Source organism: Dipodomys ordii, unplaced genomic scaffold (assembly GCF_000151885.1).
Source record: "Dipodomys ordii isolate 6190 unplaced genomic scaffold, Dord_2.0 Scaffold171, whole genome shotgun sequence".
NCBI lineage: Eukaryota > Metazoa > Chordata > Mammalia > Rodentia > Heteromyidae > Dipodomys > Dipodomys ordii.
Window position 1 is genome coordinate 2319240 of NW_012267387.1, and position 19170 is coordinate 2338409.

The 19170-nt window shown below is 37.5% G+C and overlaps 1 protein-coding gene across 1 annotated transcript in view; it reads right to left on the bottom strand.

Annotated features, from left to right (window-relative positions):
- Nucleotides 1-19170, bottom strand: part of LOC105998739 (vomeronasal type-2 receptor 116-like) — a 45586-nt gene that overhangs the window by 17349 nt on the left and 9067 nt on the right. Inside the window, exons 3-8 of the mRNA XM_013033530.1 lie at nucleotides 17875-17892; nucleotides 12145-12420; nucleotides 9711-10517; nucleotides 8634-8861; nucleotides 7517-7640; nucleotides 3117-4024 (exon numbers count right to left, since the gene is read on the bottom strand). Coding sequence (XP_012888984.1) covers nucleotides 3117-4024; nucleotides 7517-7640; nucleotides 8634-8861; nucleotides 9711-10517; nucleotides 12145-12420; nucleotides 17875-17892 — 2361 coding nt within the window. The remainder of the gene's footprint in view (nucleotides 1-3116; nucleotides 4025-7516; nucleotides 7641-8633; nucleotides 8862-9710; nucleotides 10518-12144; nucleotides 12421-17874; nucleotides 17893-19170) is intronic.

Here is a 19170-nt window from a genome sequence, read left to right on the forward strand (position 1 = left end):
GAAGGATTGGGATTGGGGGGAAGGTGGGAGGCTGGGAAGGGATGTGAAGGGTAAACAAAGGAGGAGGCTGCAATGCTTGGTAAGAAATATACGCATTATCCTGCCCATGTAATTGTAACCCGTCTGTACAGTATGTTCACAAATAAAATAAAATTAAATTAAAAAAAAAGAAAAATTCACTCTGGTGTTAACAAGATGATGTAGCACTTGGGAGCAAAGATGCATCCCAAGAGCCCCTCATTGGAGGCCAAGATGGAGAAGGCCTACACAGCCACCATTACCTTCCCCTTGGCACTGTGGTAGACATGTACAAAATAAGCCAGATACGATAGAACATCAGAGTGCTGAAGGTTAGGAGCTTGGCTTCCTTGAAGGAGTTAGGGAGGTCCTTGGCCAGAAAAGACACAGTGACGCTGGCCAGGGCCAAGAAAATCAGGTATTAGGACTGGGAAGGTGGTTCAGTGGTAGAGTGATTGCCGTGCATCCAGGAGGCCCTGGGATTGATTCCTCAGCCCCACATAAGCAGAAAAAGCTGGAAGTGGCACTGTGGGACAGCATCCAGGCCCAGAATTTAGACCCCATGACTGACCCCCTCCCAAACCTCCAAAAAACAAAACAAACAAACAAACAAAAAACACAGTAGAAGGCAGTGAGGGAGCCCTTGTTACACAGAATGATGCCATGGCCACGTTCAGAGTGTGCATCTGTGTCAATAAGGGGAAGAAAAAGTCCCCAGTCAGAGTCCACAGAGGGTCACCTGGATGAGGGGACACATGGGAATACATCCCCAGCCCTCCAATAAATATTTTTGTACATGATTGTATATACAAATTGTGCATTATGTGTTTTTGGATGGTTTAAGAAATTTTCAAGAGTAATTTTGATTGCTTATAATCAAACATTTTACTGCTGCCCTTAATGAAAAAGATTGCCTCAAAAAGTGACATTCATATCCATTCATCTATATACAATGGAATTCTATGCCTCCATCAGAAAGAATGACATTGCCCCATTTATTAGGAAATGGAAAGACTTGGAAAAAATGATATTAAGTGAAGTAATGTAGGCCCAAAGAAACATAAGTCCCATGGTTTCCCTTATCTGCAATAATTAGTGTATGTCTAGGACAAGCAGAAAAGGTACAAAACAAAACAAAACAAAACTATGTACATGTGACCATCACTTTGGCAGCACATATACTAAAATTGGAATGATACAGAGAAGATTAGTATGGACCCTGTGCAAGGATGACACACAAATTCGTGAAGTGTTCTTTATGGGAAAGGATGGGAAGGGGAAACAAAGGAGGAAGCTACAATGCTTAATAAGAAATGTACTCATTATCTTGCCCATGTAATTGTAACCCCTCTGTACAGCATTTTCACAATAAAAAATATTAAAAACAATAAAAAAGATGTTAAGTGAAATGAATGCCAAAATAGGGACACAAGTGGTTTTTTTTCTTTCTTGCTATTGTTTTTAACAATTATAATGTACTATGTGATATTTTTGTTTCTTTTGTATGTTCTTCCCCCATGGTATAACCCCTATTTTTAATGTATTCGATGTTGGTGCCCTGCACCTTATATGTTTTGCTCCCATGGTACAACACCTGTATTCACTGTATTTGATTCTGGTGCCCTCCATCTTGTATATATACTTTTCTAATTTGGGGAGGGAAGGGAAAAACAAAATGCTTAAATAGGGATATAGTTTGACCCATTGTAACAATGAGTTGTTCAAGACACCATGTTGAAAACGAACTTTACAACTTATGGGGGGGGGGAGTTGGGGAGGTGGGGTGGGAAGGGATGGTAGGGGAAAACAAAGGAGAAGGTAACAATACTTGAAAGGAAATATACTCATTACCTTACTCATGTAACTGCAACCCCTCTGTACACTATTTTTAAAATAAAAAACGTATTTAAAAAATAAAAGTGACATTCAGATATTTCTCATCAATATGTTATAATATTTCCTACAAAAAGAAAAGTAATATAAACTTATAGCTCTACAAACAATAATCATATTAGCAAAATGAAAATGAAGAAGAAAGAGATGATAAACAATGGAAGAGAGCAGGAAGGACTGACATGATGTGACATATTAATTTATTATGTCATTATTTATGAATGCATAATTTATAATATGATCAACATTATGAGCAACCTCTTCAGATTATTAATATATCCTAAGACATCTATTGGTAATATGACAACAAAAATATAGTAAATGAGTATTTAATATATATATATTTACAGTATCATAATATACAGTAACTAAGTAAGGATAAATTTACTAATATATCCAACATAGTTCAGTCAACTGTTCCTATTTTGCCTCAACAACTTTCATCAAATAATAGTTCATAAACTCAATATATTGTGAAACAAGGTTAAAATGTATTTGTGTAAAATTTAAGCAGCCTTTCAAAAGGCAAATGTGTGAAAGGTAATACATAACTAACTGAATTCAGTATACTCTAATGAGCATATTACAAGATGGAATTATGTTAAAATGAAAATATTTGTGGAAATATCTAATAAATATGATATAAAGAAGATGTGTTTTGTTGTAATAGTTTGAAATTAACTAAGAAATCAAGGGTAAGTCAGGGGCTGGGAAAGTGGCTCAGTGGTAGAGTGCTTGCCTTGCATGCATGAGGCCTGGGTTTGATTCCTCAGCACTACATAAGCAGAAAAAGCCAGAAGTGGTGCTGTGGCTCAAGTGATAGAGCACTAGCATTGAGCTGAAGAGCTGAGGGACAGCAGCCAGGCCCAGGACTGGAAAAAAAGAAAGAAAACAGGGGTAATATACTAATTGGGAATGGTAGTGTTAAATTCATATTTGATTGGAGGAATGAGAGAGAGAGAGAGAAAGGAGAGAGAAGAGAGGAGAGCGAGAGAATGAGAGAGTGAGAGCAAGTGTGAGAGAGAGAGAGAGAATCAAATTACATTGAGGTACTAATGGTTACAAGTTGACAAATGACTAAGGGCTATTTTCACGTTGCAGTAAGTCCCATAGTATGAACTAATAGCTTAATGGAAAAATGGTGTCAATTTAATTCAGAACTTCTATATATTGATCAAACACATAGGGTTATTCTTAAATCTTACTTTTCCATGTATTTGTTTATCCCTGAAGCCATGCAGAGAGTTTCTATCTGACTTTAACAAGATAATGTAGCACTTGGGAGCAAAAATGCAGCCCAAGAGCCCTGCACTGGAAGACCAGATAGAGAAGACCTCCACAGCCACCATGAGCTTTCCCTTGGCACTGTGGTAGACAGGCAGGAAGGTGAGCCACACACTGCAGAACAGCAGCATGCTGAAGGTCAGGAACTTGGCTTCATTGAAGGTGTCAGGCAGGTTTCTGACCAGAAAAGCCACCATGAAGCTGGCCATGGCCAGGGCACCCAGGTATCCCAGGACACAGTAGAAGGCAGTGAGGGAGCCCTTGTTGCACAGGATGATGATGTGGCCATGTTCAGAGTGTGCATCTGTGTCCACAAAGGGAGGAGAGATTCGCAGCCAGAGGCCACAGAGAGTCACCTGGATGAGGGTGCAGATGGGGATGATGAAGTTAGGAGCCCCTGATACCAGCAGCCATCTCATTCTGCTCCCTGGGGAAGTGGCCTTGAAGGCCAGAACCACAGTCACTGTTTTGGCCAAGACAGTAGAAATGGCCACAGTGAACACAACCCCAAATGTGACCTGCTGCAGGATGCAGGTGACTGTGGCAGGACGACCAATAAAAAGCAAGGAACAGAGGAAACAAAAGATGAGGGAGGTGAGCAGAATGTAGCTGAGAGCCCGGTTATTGGCCTTGACAATGGGAGTGTCTTGGTATTTCACAAAAACCCCTAGTACCACAGCAGTGAGTGTGGAGAAGCAGAGAGCCATGCAGGCCAAGACCATGCCCAAGGGTTCTCCATGGGCCAGGAAACTTTCAGCCCTCAAGAGGCACTGGTTTCTCTCTGAGTTGGCATACAGATGTTCTGAACACTTCACACACTGCTCCATATCTGGCGAGGAAGATAAATAACCATTAGTCCCATTTAAATAATGCACTTTCTTTAATGGAAATTAAACTCCCTGCTTAGAGATGAAACTAACATGTCAGAAAAAAAAACATTTACCAGCAAAATATCAAACAAGGGACTAATATCCATTATATACAAGGAACTCAAGAAAGTAATTCTTCCCAATCCTAACAAAACAATTACTAAATGGGCAAGGGAACTAAAGAGATACTTCTCAGAAGAAGAGATAAAAATGGTAAACACATGAGGAAATGTTCATCATTACTGGCTGTAAAAGAAATGCAAATAAAAATAACTCTGAGATACCACCTTAACCCAGTCAGAATGGCCCACAAACTAAATTCAGGCAACAACAAATTCTGGAGGGGATATGGAGAAAGAGGAACCTTATTGCACTGCTTGTGGGAATGTACCCTAATACAACCTGTTTGAAAAGCAGTCTGGAGATACCCAGAAAGCTGAATATAGATCTCCTGTATGACTCGGCTATACCACTCCTAGGCATCTACCCTGAGAAACAAGAACCAGGATACAAAGACACCTGCACCTCCATGTTGCAGCACTATTCACAATAACTAAGATATGGAAACAACCCAGATGCCCCACTATAGGTGAATGGATCCAAAAATTGTGATACCTATATACAATGGAATATTATGCAGCCATTAGAAATGACAAAATAAGGGCATTCACAGGGAAATGGTTGGAACTAGAACAAATCATTTTGAGTGAGGTAAGCCAAGAGTAGAGAGACAATGGCACATGGTATCCCTTATATGTAGATGTTACATATAGAATGTAAGGAGATATGACAAAGGATTTGAGGGCTGGGAAGGTAACTCAGTGGTAGAGTGCTTGCCTTGCATGCATGAGGCCCTGGGTTTGATTCCTCAGCATCACATAAGGAGAAAAAGCCGGAAGTGGCACTGTGGCTCAAGTGGTAGACCTCTAGCCTTGAGCTGAAGAGCTCAGGGACAGAGCCCAGGCCCAGAGGTAAGGCCCCACAACTGATAAAACAAAAACAAAAACAAAACAGGACTTGAGAAACAAAGGACCTCCACTCATCTTGTCATATCATTACTAAATGACCCCATGCTGTTGATGTATATATGCTACATCTAAGGGAAACTAGGAGGAGGACACAGAATCACAGGGAGACAGGGGAAAACATACAACAGAGGGGTTCCATCAGCTGCACTGGACATTGATGTAAATGAACTGAGCAACTCAAGGGCAACAATGGAAGGGAGGGAATGAGAGGGATAGAGGGAACAGCCAACACTAAGCTAAATGAAAGAAGTGTACATACCACTCGATGTGGAAGAAATAGCTGTATTGTCAAAGCTCATAGAATTCACAAACTTTATAGACCACAATAATGACAATTTGGCTCATGAAAGATAAAATGTATTTGTGACTTTAAGTATCACTATTTCACAATACTGTAAAATTTGTGAAATTTATGTAATCATTTAATCACAATAAAAATTATTTTAAAAAACTAACAGGTCAGTATTTGTGATCATAAATGTATTACCAAGTAGTATAAAATTTTTTTTCTGTTCTCTAAACCATAATTTCAACCTCACTCCCACACTGGTTTTTTAAATATATATTTTATTGTAAATATACTGTACAGAGAGGTTACAATTACATGAGGAAAATAATGAGTACATTTCCTATAGAGCATTATTACCCCCACCTTTGCTTTTCCCCTACCATCCCTTCTCTCTCCACCTCCCTAACTGTCTTGTACATCTCATTGTTACAATGGGTCAACCTGTATCCTTGTTTCAGCATTTTGTTGTTTCCCTTCCCCTCCTCAAATTAGAAAAACGAATATACAAGAATCAGGGCACTGGAAACAAATACAGTGAAAACAGGGTTATACCATGGGGGATGAACATAAAAAAGAAACAAAAAAATCGCAGAGTAAAATTTAAATACATTAAAAACAACAGCAACAAAAATAAAAGCTCTTGTGTCCCTATCTTGGGGTTCATTTCACTTAGCTTCATCTTATATGATCATATATGCATAGCTTTTGACCTTTTCTGCTTGTCTGGTAAGATTACCTTAGATGTGTACTAGTTATGTTAAGTATGGTACCATGGTACCTATAGTTCTGAGTCTGGCTTACTTCACTTAATATGATTTTTTCCAAGTCTTTCCATTTCCTAACATTTCCATTTCCATTTCCTCCTGATGGAAGTATAGGATTCCAGTTTGTGTGTGTGTGTGTGTGTGTGTGTGTGTGTGTGTGATTTATCACATTTTTTGATCCATTCATCTACTGAGGGGCATCTAGGTTGGTTCTGTATCTTAGCTATGGTGAATAATGCTGCAATAAACATAGTTATGCTGGTAGCTCTAGTATGGCCTTGTTTGTGATTATTTGGGTAAATGCCCAGAAGTGGGATTTCTGGATTATAGGGGAGCTCTATGTGGAGTCTTTTGAGGAACCTCCATACTGCTTTCCAAAGTGGTTGAACAAGGTTACACTCCCACCAACAATGCAGTAGAGTTTCCTCTGGCCACATCCTCTCCAGCATCTGTTGTTATTAGAGTTCTTGATTATAGCCATTCTAACTGGGGTGAGGTAGAATCTCAATGTTGTTTTGATTTGCATTTCTTTTTTATTAAATATATGTTTGTATTGTAAGGATACTATACAGAGGGCTGACAGTTACATGAGTAAGATAATAAATATATTTCCTATCAAGCATTGTTTCCACTCCTGATTTGTATTTCTTTTATGCTTTTTTAAAAATCAGATTCAACCTTAACCTTCATTGGCTATCAAACATATTGATAATGTACCATATTGTCAATTTTAATATCCTAAAATGATTTTCTACACTATTTTATGCTGCTATAATATTAATTCTTATCATTCTGCACAACTTCCTAAGTCCATTTAAATTTGTGGATAATATGGCTAACATGTATGTATATATGAAATGTTAATAAAGCCCTGTGTCATGTCCTTGAATTCATGACATTGTATTTGTCTCTACTCTTCACCTGTGAAGCAGTGGGGAACAGAGAATCAAACCACTCTTTGAAGCTCTAACATCATCCTATGCACAACAGTTGTTTGTTTCTTAAATCAAACCAAGCTTTTAAGCACTTGCTCTGTGGCAAGAGCACTGTGTACATGATCTATGTTTTCCTTGTTTTGTAAAGGCAATCTGGAAAAACATGGAGAGCCTGTCCTTAACATGACTTTATATTAAGATTAGAAGTTAAACTTGCATTAAAGAGTATCAACAAGTGAGTTTTCTTGAAATACCCATACATACATTGGGCTAGAGAAAAAATAATGCTAGATGTAATTCAAATGGATGATTTGTGTAAATTTAAGGAGCAATACAATCAACTTAGTAACTGAAGGAAGGGAAGCTTTGGTTTCTTGATTTCTATTGAATTAATCAGAAAACATTAGGGAGAATTTCTACTTAGTCATGGACTTACCTGTCCCATTAGAAATCTCATCCTGTAGGCAAGGGATACAATCAAAGCAACAGGCAGCCTTTTCCTCCTGAGGGGATTTCCTGAATCCAGGACCACAACTCTCACTGCAAATGGAGTGAGGAGTCTGAGGAAAATCAGATACGTGTTGATAAGTGTTCAGACTTTTACCTACCACACTAAACAGTTAAGTGTTCTTAACAACTGGACCATTAAACATAATTTCTATATGCTTAAAGCTAATCTTGATCTGTAGCCCAGTGTCCTATTGGGAAGTACTGAACCTTTAAGAGGTAAAACCTAATCCTAAAATAGTCATTGATGGCAAACCTTAAGGAACTTCTTAAATTTGTGTGTGTATGTGTGTGCATGCGTGTGTGTGTGTGTGTGTGTGTGTGTGTGTGTGTGTGTGTGTGTTGATTCTGGAGCTGGAACTCTGGGCACTTTCCCTGAGCTATTTTTCCCAGAAAAATTGGGGCCACAGCTCAATTTCCAGCTTTTTGTGGCTAATTGGAGATAAGAGTCTCACAGATTTTCTAGCCCAGGCTGACTTCCAATCTCAATGCTCAGATCTCAGCCTCCTAGGAGGCAGCTAGGAGTCACAGGAGCCTGGTAAATTCATTATTGTTTCTCTCCTACTGATTTCTTAAACATGAAAACAAGACATCCCCTATATTGGATCATGTGAACTCCAGGCTCATCATCTCTTCCTCTCTGATGACCAGTTGTAAGGAAGTGAAAATCTTCTTCTGGTACAGTCTTGTTAGATAATTCCTGTCACCCTTACTGCATAAATTACAGGTCAATTACAGAAATAACCCCAGTGGGAGCAAAATGAACCTTTCTACTTTATAAGCTGATTCCTCAGGTGTTTTGTCACCACATTAGAAAATTGTTATAACATGTCATTTAGGTTTTTCTGATAATAAATAAACTAACATTTACACATATAGAATTAGTATGTTCCTTTTTCAACAAAGAATCATCAAATAAGTAAGTTAATTAAGCTGAAAGTTATTAAATTTACAATGTTGTATAACTAGTAAGAACAGGTGGGCATGAAATCTAGGGATTATTTTCTTTTATGTAGTTCTAGTCATTGTGGTCAGGTCTTACTCACCTCAGTAGTTCCTATGGTCCACTCTATCATATCTTCAGCTATTGACAGTTGATGACCATGTGGAGCATATGGAGAAAATAGTCCTACTTTCACCTTAACTTCAAGACCTTCTGGAAAATTCCAAATGTTCACAATGTCATACTCCGCTTCTATTTTTTCTTTCTCACCCAAAATCACTTTGTCTCCAGCAGAATTATAAAATTGAATCTTCTTCAGAAAAGGGTGAAGCTAAAAGAGATACATCTTATGTTGAAGTGAATCCAAGAGTGAAGAGAGAAAGCCTAAATTCTACAATGCCTCTCATTGTCTTTAGTACCCTTCTAGATTAAGATATACACCACATGCAGTAGAACAAAACAAAGGTGTATAGAGGACTGAAATAATGTTTCTGAATGCTAGTCACTCAAGGAAAGGATCCCAAGGCCTCTTTTCAAGATAAACCACCTCCACATAAATAGTCGTGAATGAGACAGGTCCGAGTTTCATAGTTAAAGGTTAGCAGAACTGCTCATTTGTGAATATCCAGGGAGTAGCAATTAGCTAAATTAATAGTACCTAAAGTGGAATTCAACAAGCTCATTTACTTTTTAAATATTTTTTGTTTATTAATATTTTACACTTGGAAGTGGTACATTGATTTTTAAATTTTTTATTATTATCTTTAAGTATTACAAAAAGGGGTTTCAATTCAATGAGTCAGTTTATGAATACATCTTAATCAGTGTCACCTATTACATTATTCTCCTCCATCTTTCCTGCTCTACTTATCCCTCCAGCTACTTTCTGAAAGCATCATCATTTAAGTACTTAATTACATAAATAGTTGATAATCCTTTGGTATTTAAGAAACTCATAGGAAAAGCTAGATTTACAAGTTTGAAAACATTAGCCGTGAGTTTACTGAGGTCATTTGTAACACAAAAATTCTATTGGAAGCATGAAATGCATTTCCTCCTTTCAGGTGTGAAGAAACTTCAGAAACAGTTAAACAAAGTTTCTCTTGGGATTTGTAAAAGCTTCAACATATTTAGATTCACTTAATTTTTGGTGTGTCAGATCTAACAAATAAGACCTTACCTGTGCAGGGGAAGGCACCATCCCTTTCCCATTTCCCTTCAGTGGCATCTCTGTTTGATGAAGAAGCATCTTGTGAAGGGCATGGGCCACAGCATACACAGCATTGTATATATTATAACTCTCTTCAAACATGGCCATGTCAAAAATGTGTCCAGGCAGCCATTCCAAGGAGGCATCCTGGGGACAGTTCTCCCATGTTACACAGTCAGACTCAGAATATGAGCAATTGAAAGAGAGAACCCACAGCCTAGCAAGGTAAAAGTCTTCTGGGTATTTGGAAGGATTGACTTCCCTGACATAATTCTTAAACCCAGAAATGTCTGAATGGTGGTGTGAAAACATGAGAGGAACATGGAATGAGCCTAAGATGAAATATCTTCTACTCATGGATAAATCACTCTGTGAAGTCATAAGCCAAACTTTGCCTGACATTAAAATCTTCCCAAAATAAGTCATTAAATCTAGTAGGTATTCATTATCACCATAAATTATAAACACATTTGCTGATGATTTACTAATCTTGCGATGGATTGTCATTATGTTTAATACTTGTGTCAGGATAGTGCTTGGAATCACATGCTCAAAGGCTACACAGACTCTGTTCTTGGCCATCTCTTCCCTCAATTCTGGAATTATCGACAAACCACTTTCATCTAGTGAGATCAACAGCCCCACCCAGTTCCAGTTGAAATGAACCATCAAGGAGACCATGGCAATGGCTAGTGATGTGTCCTTTGGGGCCATCTGATAGAGAGAAGGAAACTTGCTTTTGTCACTCAAGACAGGATCTAAAGGTCCATAGGTAAGCTAAAAGGAAAGAAAATTAAAGAGTCTATAAAAGGATTGCCATCCTTTACAATCTCAGTCTTGACTTATAGTAAGAAAGGATTAAATGATTGAAAGGAAGGAAATCTTTTATAGTTTTAGAAAACAAATTTTAAATTGTTTTTAAATAGCTATACAAAGATCTTTCATCTGAGCATGTCAGTTTCTTTGTGTAATGCTTGATGATCAGTGTCACTGTTTCTATTCTCCTCCCCCATCTATACCAACCCCACTCATTTTTATATATATACTTGAATATTATAACTATATTTGCCATCACTCATCTCTTGATTCCTCTGTTCTCCACATCATTCCCTTTAAACTTACCTCTATTATTAGGTATAACATATTTCAACTTCCTCTGCTCATTTTTCAGAACAATTATACCATGGAAATCCACCATTTTGTACACCATTCTTCAGTCAGTTTTATCATGTATATTTGCCTATGGCCATGTATGCATTTTCTTATTTCAGGTTTATATTTTCAACTTTCATATATGAGAGAAAACCTGCCCATTTTGTCTTAGCCTGACTAAATAACTTCAGTTTTGTTTTATTCTTTTTTGTGTTGTGTATTTTTTGTAGGTCATAGGACTTGAACTCTGGTCCCTGAGCTTTAGTGCTAAACGCTAGCACTCTACCACTTGGAGCCATAGCACTTCCAGCTTTCTTCAATCTTTCTTTCTTTCTCCTTCCTTTCTTTCTTCTTCCTTTCTTCCTTCCTTCCTTTCTTCAATCTTCCTTTCTCCTTCCTTTCTTCCTTTCTTCCTTTCTTTCTTTCTTCCTTTCTTTCTTTCTTTCTTTTTTTCTTTCTTTCTTTCTTTCTTCCTTTCTTTCTTCCTTCCTTCCTTCCTTCCTTCCTTCCTTTCTTTCTTTCTTTCTTTCTTTCTTCCTTTCTTTCTTTCTTGTGGGACACTGCACCTGAGCTTTTTCGCTCAAGGCTACCACTCAATCACTTTGAGCCAAATTGCAAAAGGTTTTCTGCTTATATGGAGATGAGTCTCACTGCCTGTGTTGGCTTCAAATTACGATTCTCAGATCTCAACCTCCTGAGTTGCTAGTATTACAAATGTGAGCCATGGATGCCTGACTCACCTCCAGCTTTTTGGCTGGTTCTTTGGAGATAAATGCCTCATGTCTTTGCCTGCCAATGCTGCTTCAACCACTATCTTTATACCCCATCCACCTTGAGTTAGCTAGGAATACAAGCATGACCCACCAGCATCTGTCTAATTTCACATGTTTATTTTTTTTAATTTCACATTTTTATTAGACATAATGCAAATTTTATTGGGTAACATGATTAAAGTGGGAGTGAGTGATATAGCTCAGTGGGTAGAGGCTAATTTCATATTTTTAAAGTATTTCCCAATTCTGGTTGCTTTCTACAAAATTATTCAATAGGCTCTCAGCCCCAGGTCATTCCCTCTTCTGCTCCAACTTCCCTATCCTCTCTTAAATAATGGAAACATGAATTTCCCACTGTTTGTGTATTTAGCCTTTGATATAATTAAATTAGATAGGTTTTTATATCTTATATCTTCCTATCATCATAAAAAAGCACCAAAGTAGACAACTTTTCACATCTGCATCCCTCCCATCCTCACCTGTGGAAACTTATAGAGTTCTAGAAGTGTCCCAATCTGGGCAGATATTATTCCTGATATTCCTGTGAGTACTACTACAGAGTTACTTTCTCTCATGCAGGTATAATTAGGGATATTGTAATGCCCAGAGAGCCAAGTAAAGGGATTCTCAAGCGTTGACTGAGCTCTGGAATCCACATTATAGATATCAAAACCCAGAGTCATGTTAGGTAAAAGATCAGGGTTCTTGTTGATTTCCTCAACAGCAAAAGCCAAGGCCAGAACAAACTGGTAGTTCTTCAAGATAAACCTGCAATGTAGACATCAGAAATTTATCAAGAGTTATTCAAAATATATCTTCAAGTGAATGCAATGACTCTGATGAATTAAATGTTTGTTTCTTTGCAAAATGAATATATTGAAATAGTACACTCTTCAGGATGCATTGGTAATGTAGTGTCCACATGAATGTTCAGAGAGGGTGATTTCTCTCTCATATGCAATACACCAAAAAGTTTGGTTTCCATAAAGCAAGGAATAATCTCTCATGAGACACAAAATATCATCTGCTTGATCTTGGGGAAACGCTCTATGGGTATGTAAACAAATCTTTGTTTATCAACCACCCAGTTTATGTTACATGGTTACATGGCAGGTGATGGTCTCATTTGAGGAAGATCCTACAGTTCTCCCAGAGATCCACCACTTTCAACAGCTCTTTTTGCAGTAGCTACAAGAACAAAAAATTCAAATATCAAGGGATAGATCTTAGGTCTGATTTATATAACAGAGCAAGTAAGATGCTTTAAAAATGCAACAGAAAGTAATTTCCCATGTTAACTCACTTCACTAAATTTCAAGAAACTATTCATGAAGAAAGGAGCCTCCAAGGTGGGAGATGGGGAGAGAATTGTCATGAAATGAAGCCTTATGCTGAAATCCCTGTTCCAAATCTCCCATGGTGATCTCCCATGGTGATCTGGGAAATGCATTACTTGCTTGGCAAAATATGTACATTGAGATACTGAAAAGGAAATGATACAGGGAGTAAAGAGGCTCAAAGTCCACTCACTCTGTCACTCTTTCTCCCTTTCTCCCCCCTCTGTCATATATATAAATGACAACATAATGAAACTCCACACACTATTTTAAAAAACGAAATGATAGAAGTAGAATGTTAAAACAAATGAGTGGACTTGTCCAATATTTCCTATATGAATGTATGTAATGATCAAAATGGAAGTCCTTCTTGTCACTGATGTATGCTAACTCAAAATAAAAATTTAAAACTGTGTAAGAGTGAAGGAAAGGATGAGATTATCCAAGAAGAAATGTACGTGGCTTTTGAAAATCAACCCCTCTGTAATCACCTTTATAATAACAGTAAGAAATTCATTTTAAAACAGTAAAACAGAAGAAAATAGTGAGCCTGAAGAAAATCTAAAAAGATTGAAAATACGCATGTGGAAACTTAACCAAAGAAAGAATTGTAGATGTGAAAAATATTCGTTAGAAATTGGTAAATTAAAAAAAAAAACTAAATGTCACTGCTTGTTTGGGGTTTAATAAATGGATGTATAAGGTAAAATTCTTTTTAAGCAAAAAACAACAGAATTAAACTTTTTTATTATTGTAGAGTTGATAAAAAGAAGGCTTATAGTTACATGAATCAGATAATGAGTAATGAGTACAATTCTTTTTTTGTGAAAAAAATTCATCATGTTTAATTGCTAACATTTTTACCATGACGTCATGGAACATAGCGTTCACACACATGCCTTTTTCACAGGCTTGAAGAAGACATGGAGATATTTTGCTAGGATCCCCAGCTCTCTTTTAAACTAGCTTTTGAAGTTAATGGCTTACAAAATACAGCACAAAAGCCACCTCACCATTTTTTTTCTTTGAAAGCATCTCTATCTTGTAAGAATTCACTTTGTGGCAGGCAGGGACCTCATTATAACTCTACCCATCTCTAAGCAATTCCAAGATGAATCCGCCACTTAAATCAGAGCTGAATTTGTTGTCTTGGTGGTGGCAGGGGGGAGGGAATGTGGAGTAAAGTTCCCCTTACAGAAGGAGTCATGGCAGGAACAAAATACCAAGAAAGTTAAAACCATGTTCAGAGAGAGAAACAACCAATCAACAAGGCCTATGGACAAGCAGCCGCCAATCAGAAGAATCTCAAGTAACACCATTAAAATCTGTCTCCAAGCCCACACCAGCACAGCAGCAGCAGCTTCTGCCTCTGTGGTGAGGCTGCCTATGTGGCCTTTAGCCATGTTCAAATAAAGCTTTGCTACTCCTGGGAAAAAAAGGAAGAAAGGATTCCCTTGACTACATTACTCAGGGTCTCAACCCTGCTCTACCTGCTGAAAGCTGCCTTATTCCAGAGCAGAGAAAAAAATTCACTCTTATTCTACCATCTCATCGTCTGTGTGCTCCCTGGGGTTTTTGTTTCCATCCTCCAATTTCTTTTTCTTTTTGTTTTTCATTCTAGAGTAAATTGAGCAATCTTCTGGTTCTTCTCACTAAGAGATTCATGTTATCAGTGTTAATTGTGCTTCTTTTCGCGTGTCTGACAAACATCTCAAGGTCTTTGGCAAAATTATTGCATTGCTGAAAAGTCAGATCCAAGATTGTTGCAATGGTCTGTTTGCCAAACGGCATCTCTTTGTCCAATTCAACTTCTTTGCAAAGGCAACCAACTGTATAGTGAACTACAGCCTTTAGCCTGTGCTGGTAAGAGAATCACTGTTGCTCCTTGGCTTCCTCTCCCTCCTCCTTCACTGTGGGTCATGCCATGCGGGAGCACCAAGGCTCAAGAAGGAGACAGCTGCACAATCAGTCAGACTGGGCTTTTCATGAGTACAATTCTTTTTGAACCATGTCTCCCCTTCCATTGTTCTCTCCTGATTTTTTCTGCCTGTCCCCAGTGATAAGACAAAGTTCATTTTCCACATACTGTGTAGTGAGTACCACTATTGTATTTATTCACCCTTGTTCCACCTTCTATGTGCCCTTCTCTATCCTCCAAAATACAAACAAACAACACAAAAAGAAAAGAAAAGAAAAACAGCAACAATGGGAAGTAAAAAGTATCTCTTGTTTCCGTTCTTGGAGTTCATTTCATAGAATATTACTTTATATGATCAGGTGCATATAGTTATTGAGCCTTTCTCAAACACTCCTATGCATAAACTCTTTTGGTCTCATTGTGTGAATGTGTAGAGTCCTATATAATTTATCATTTCCCAGTATATGTGCATATATGTGTGTGTATTCTTAAATGATTCACTTTGTTTACTTGTAGATTCATAGGCACATTCTAGTTACCACAAATGAGGGAAATCATGCAGCCTATGTTTCTTTGAATCTGGATAATTTCACTTAATACAATGTTTTTCAAGACTTTCCATTTCCTTAGAAATTGGGCAATATCATTCTTTCTGATGGATGAGTAGAATTCCATTGTATATATATACCACAATTTGTTGATCCATTCATCCAATGAGGGACAGCTAGGTTGATTGCATATCTTGGTTTTCATAAACAATGCTGCAATGAACATAGTTGAGCTGGTGGCTTTAGTGTAGTCTTGTTTGTAGTCCATAGGATAAATGCCCAGGAGTGGGACTGCAGGCTCATAGAGATCAATGTTGACTCTTTTAAGGACCTCCATAGTTCTTTCCAGTGTGCTTGAACAAGTTTACATTACCACCAAGAGTGTAATAAAGTTCCCTTTTGGACACATCTTTGAGTCTTTAGCCCATTCATTGATTGGGTTGTTGAGTTTTCAAGGGTTTTTTGGGAGGTGGGGGTTTAGTATTTGAGCTCTAAGTATATTTTGGATATGAGGCCCTTGTCTGATGCATAGCTAGTAAAGCTCTCCCATACTGTAGGCTTCTATTTAGCTTGCTAGCTATGTCCTTTGCCACACAGAATGTCTTCAGTTAATACTATCCAATTTATCCAGCCTTTCTTTGATTTGTTTCATTCTGGATCTTTATTTAGGAAATTTTGAGTCTTGCCTAGGAGGCCTAGAGTTTCCCACACCACTTCCTATAATATTTTCACAGTATCTCTCCTTACATGATCTTTCATCCATTTAGAGTTGATTCTAGTACAGGGTAATATATGAGTATCTAGCTGCAGTTTTCTGCATGTAGATAGTCAATTTTTGCAAGCACCATTTATTGAAGAGGCTGTCTTTCCTCCAACTCATGTTTTTGGTGGCTGTATGTTTGTGGGCTTATTTCTGGGTTTCTATTCTATTCGATTAATCCTCAGGCCTATTCTTGTGCCAATACTAAGATGCCTTATTACTATGACTTTGTAGTAAAACTTGAAGTTTGGTTTTGACATTTCTCCAGCACTTTTCTTCTTCCTAAGGATTGTTCATGCTATCCTGGGTCTTTTATTGTCCAATATCAATTTTTATTGATTTTTCTATTTCTTTGAAGAAACGCTGGGATTTTGATGAGTACTACCTTGAAATTGTACATTGCTCTGGGCAGAACTGTCAGTTTTACTATGTTAGTTCTCCCCAAACAGTAGCACAATAAGTTTTTCCATTTCCTTAAGTCTGCTTCAATTTCTTTTTACAGAGGTTTAAAGTTTTCCCAATAGAGGTCCTTCACACCTTAGGTTAAGTTAATTCCTAGGTATTTTAATTCTTTGAGGCTATGGCACATGGAGTTGCTTTCCTGATTTCAGCGTTGCTCTTTTCATTTTTGGCATACAGGAAGACTAATGATTTTTGTGGGTTGATTTTATATCCACTACTTTGCCCAAGTTTCAAATCAACTCAATAGAGGATCATGTCATATGCAAAGAGGGATGGCTTTACTTATTTTGTCTTATTTGTATCCCCATGTACTTCTCTTTTGCTTTATTACTCTTGCTAGAAATTCCAGCCCAATGTTGAAGAGGAAAGGAGAGTGGGCATCCTTGTCTCATTCCTGAATTTGGAGGGAATGGCTTTAACTTTTCCCAATTAAATATAAAGCTGGATGTTGGTTTGTAATATACAGCCCTTATTATATTGAGGTTATTATATTGAGGAATATTCTATGGGTTCCTATCTTAAGGTACACAAAAGTACAAATATCCATGGTTAGGGAGATCAAAGCTTAATAGAACTTTCACAATGACAGCTACAGTAGCTGCCTTATGATCAAGATCTCACAAGCAAAGTGTATAGGAATATATGGAAGACTCTCAAGTCTGCAAGGAAAAAACACATAAATATGTCCCTTGTTCCCTAAAAAGTGACTTCTTAGTATAGTCCACACAGGCCAGGAGGACATGGAATGAGATCTGTATAGTTCTGAAGATAACAAATATAAATTTCCACAAAGTATGGCACCTAGCAAAAATATCCTGTACAAGTGAAGAATGGGTAAGCATGTTCCCAGACATGCAAAGCTAAGAGAATGTATCTCTAGCAGATTTACTCTAGAAGATAAGGTAAAGAAAAAATTTTAATTGAAAAGAATCATCAATATGGAAGAAAAATGGATCATACTTACTGGTAAAAATGACTATACAAACATGGTGACAATGTCCTAACATGTAAATGTGCTAGCTCAACCACACACATATTTCTTAAAAAATGAAAAATAGTAACATATTTTAATATTCAGTATACAAAAATATAAAATTAGATATATAATACTTGAAATGATAAGCAGTATGATAACAGAGTTTTCATTGCATACACTTACATTTTATTTTTGTCAGTCCAAGGGCTTGAACACTGAGCCTGGGTGCTATCCCTGAGCTTCTTTGTGCCCAAGTCTAGTGCCATATGACTTGAGCCACAGCACAACTTCCAGTGTTTTCTGAGTACTTTATTGGAGATGAGAGTCTCACAGAATTTCCTACCTGGGCTGGCTCCAAACCACAACCCTCAAATCTCAGCCTCCTGAATAGCTAAGATTACTGATGTGATCCATTGGCACCCAGTTCATATTTACTACTTTAATTGTATGAAGAGATTTTGCTATGACATTTCTTTACATTTACTTAATGGATTTTGACCTTAGTTTTCCTTCTTTCTTCTGTGTACATTTTCTGTTATTCTTTTGTTTGATTTTCATCCTTGTTATGATAGATAGTGGCTATCATTACAAAATAATTTGCTGTAATCAAGTATATTTAAGCTTTCTATTAACCACAAGTGGTAATCCATAATAGAGAAATGAAAAGGAATAACTAAGAAATCAAACAGGAGTTAGAGGCTTGGATCACATGATAGGGCAGCCGCCAATGAACAAAAGTATCAAATACCAAGTTTAAATCCCAGTCTTAAACAAAAGGAGAAATCAAAATAGACTACTAGTGAACCCACCTATTAACCACTAAGTGAAACTAGATCACAAGTTACAAAATGACAAAAAGAGAAGTGATCTGTGAACTGTCACTAGGATCAAGCATACATAAATTTCTTCATTTAAAAGATAGGTGACTGAAGCCAAGCACATGTGGATCATGCCTGTAATCCAGATGCTCAAGAGGCTGAGATCTGACTTTTTCCTGCCCAGACAGGAAGAAACATGAGATTGAACTCCAGTGAGCCTCAAAACGCTAGAAGTGGACATGTCACAAAAGTATTGTGGAGCAATAACTTTGAGCAAAAGAGCTCTGAACCTGCACCCAGGTTCTGATTTCAGACCCCAGGACCAACATATGCCAAACTCTATGTTGCCTCAAAAACCCCACATCATCTTTAAGGGCTCTATACACTGCAAGTTATGGAGTGGAGGCAGTTCATGCAAGTGGAAACCAAAAGAAAGCAAGAGTATCCTTAACACATCATGTCAAATAGACTTTTAATGTAATGAAAAGTGACAAAGATCACAGTTCAATAACAAACAGAGGAAGTGGCACTGTGGCTTAAGTGTTAGAGCTCTCACCTTGAGCTGAAGAGCTGAGGGATAGTGCCCAGGCCCAGATTTCAAGCCTCAGGACTGACAAAAAAAAAGCTACATATCAAATCACCAACATGACTTACCAATTTTAAATGTATATATATATATATATATA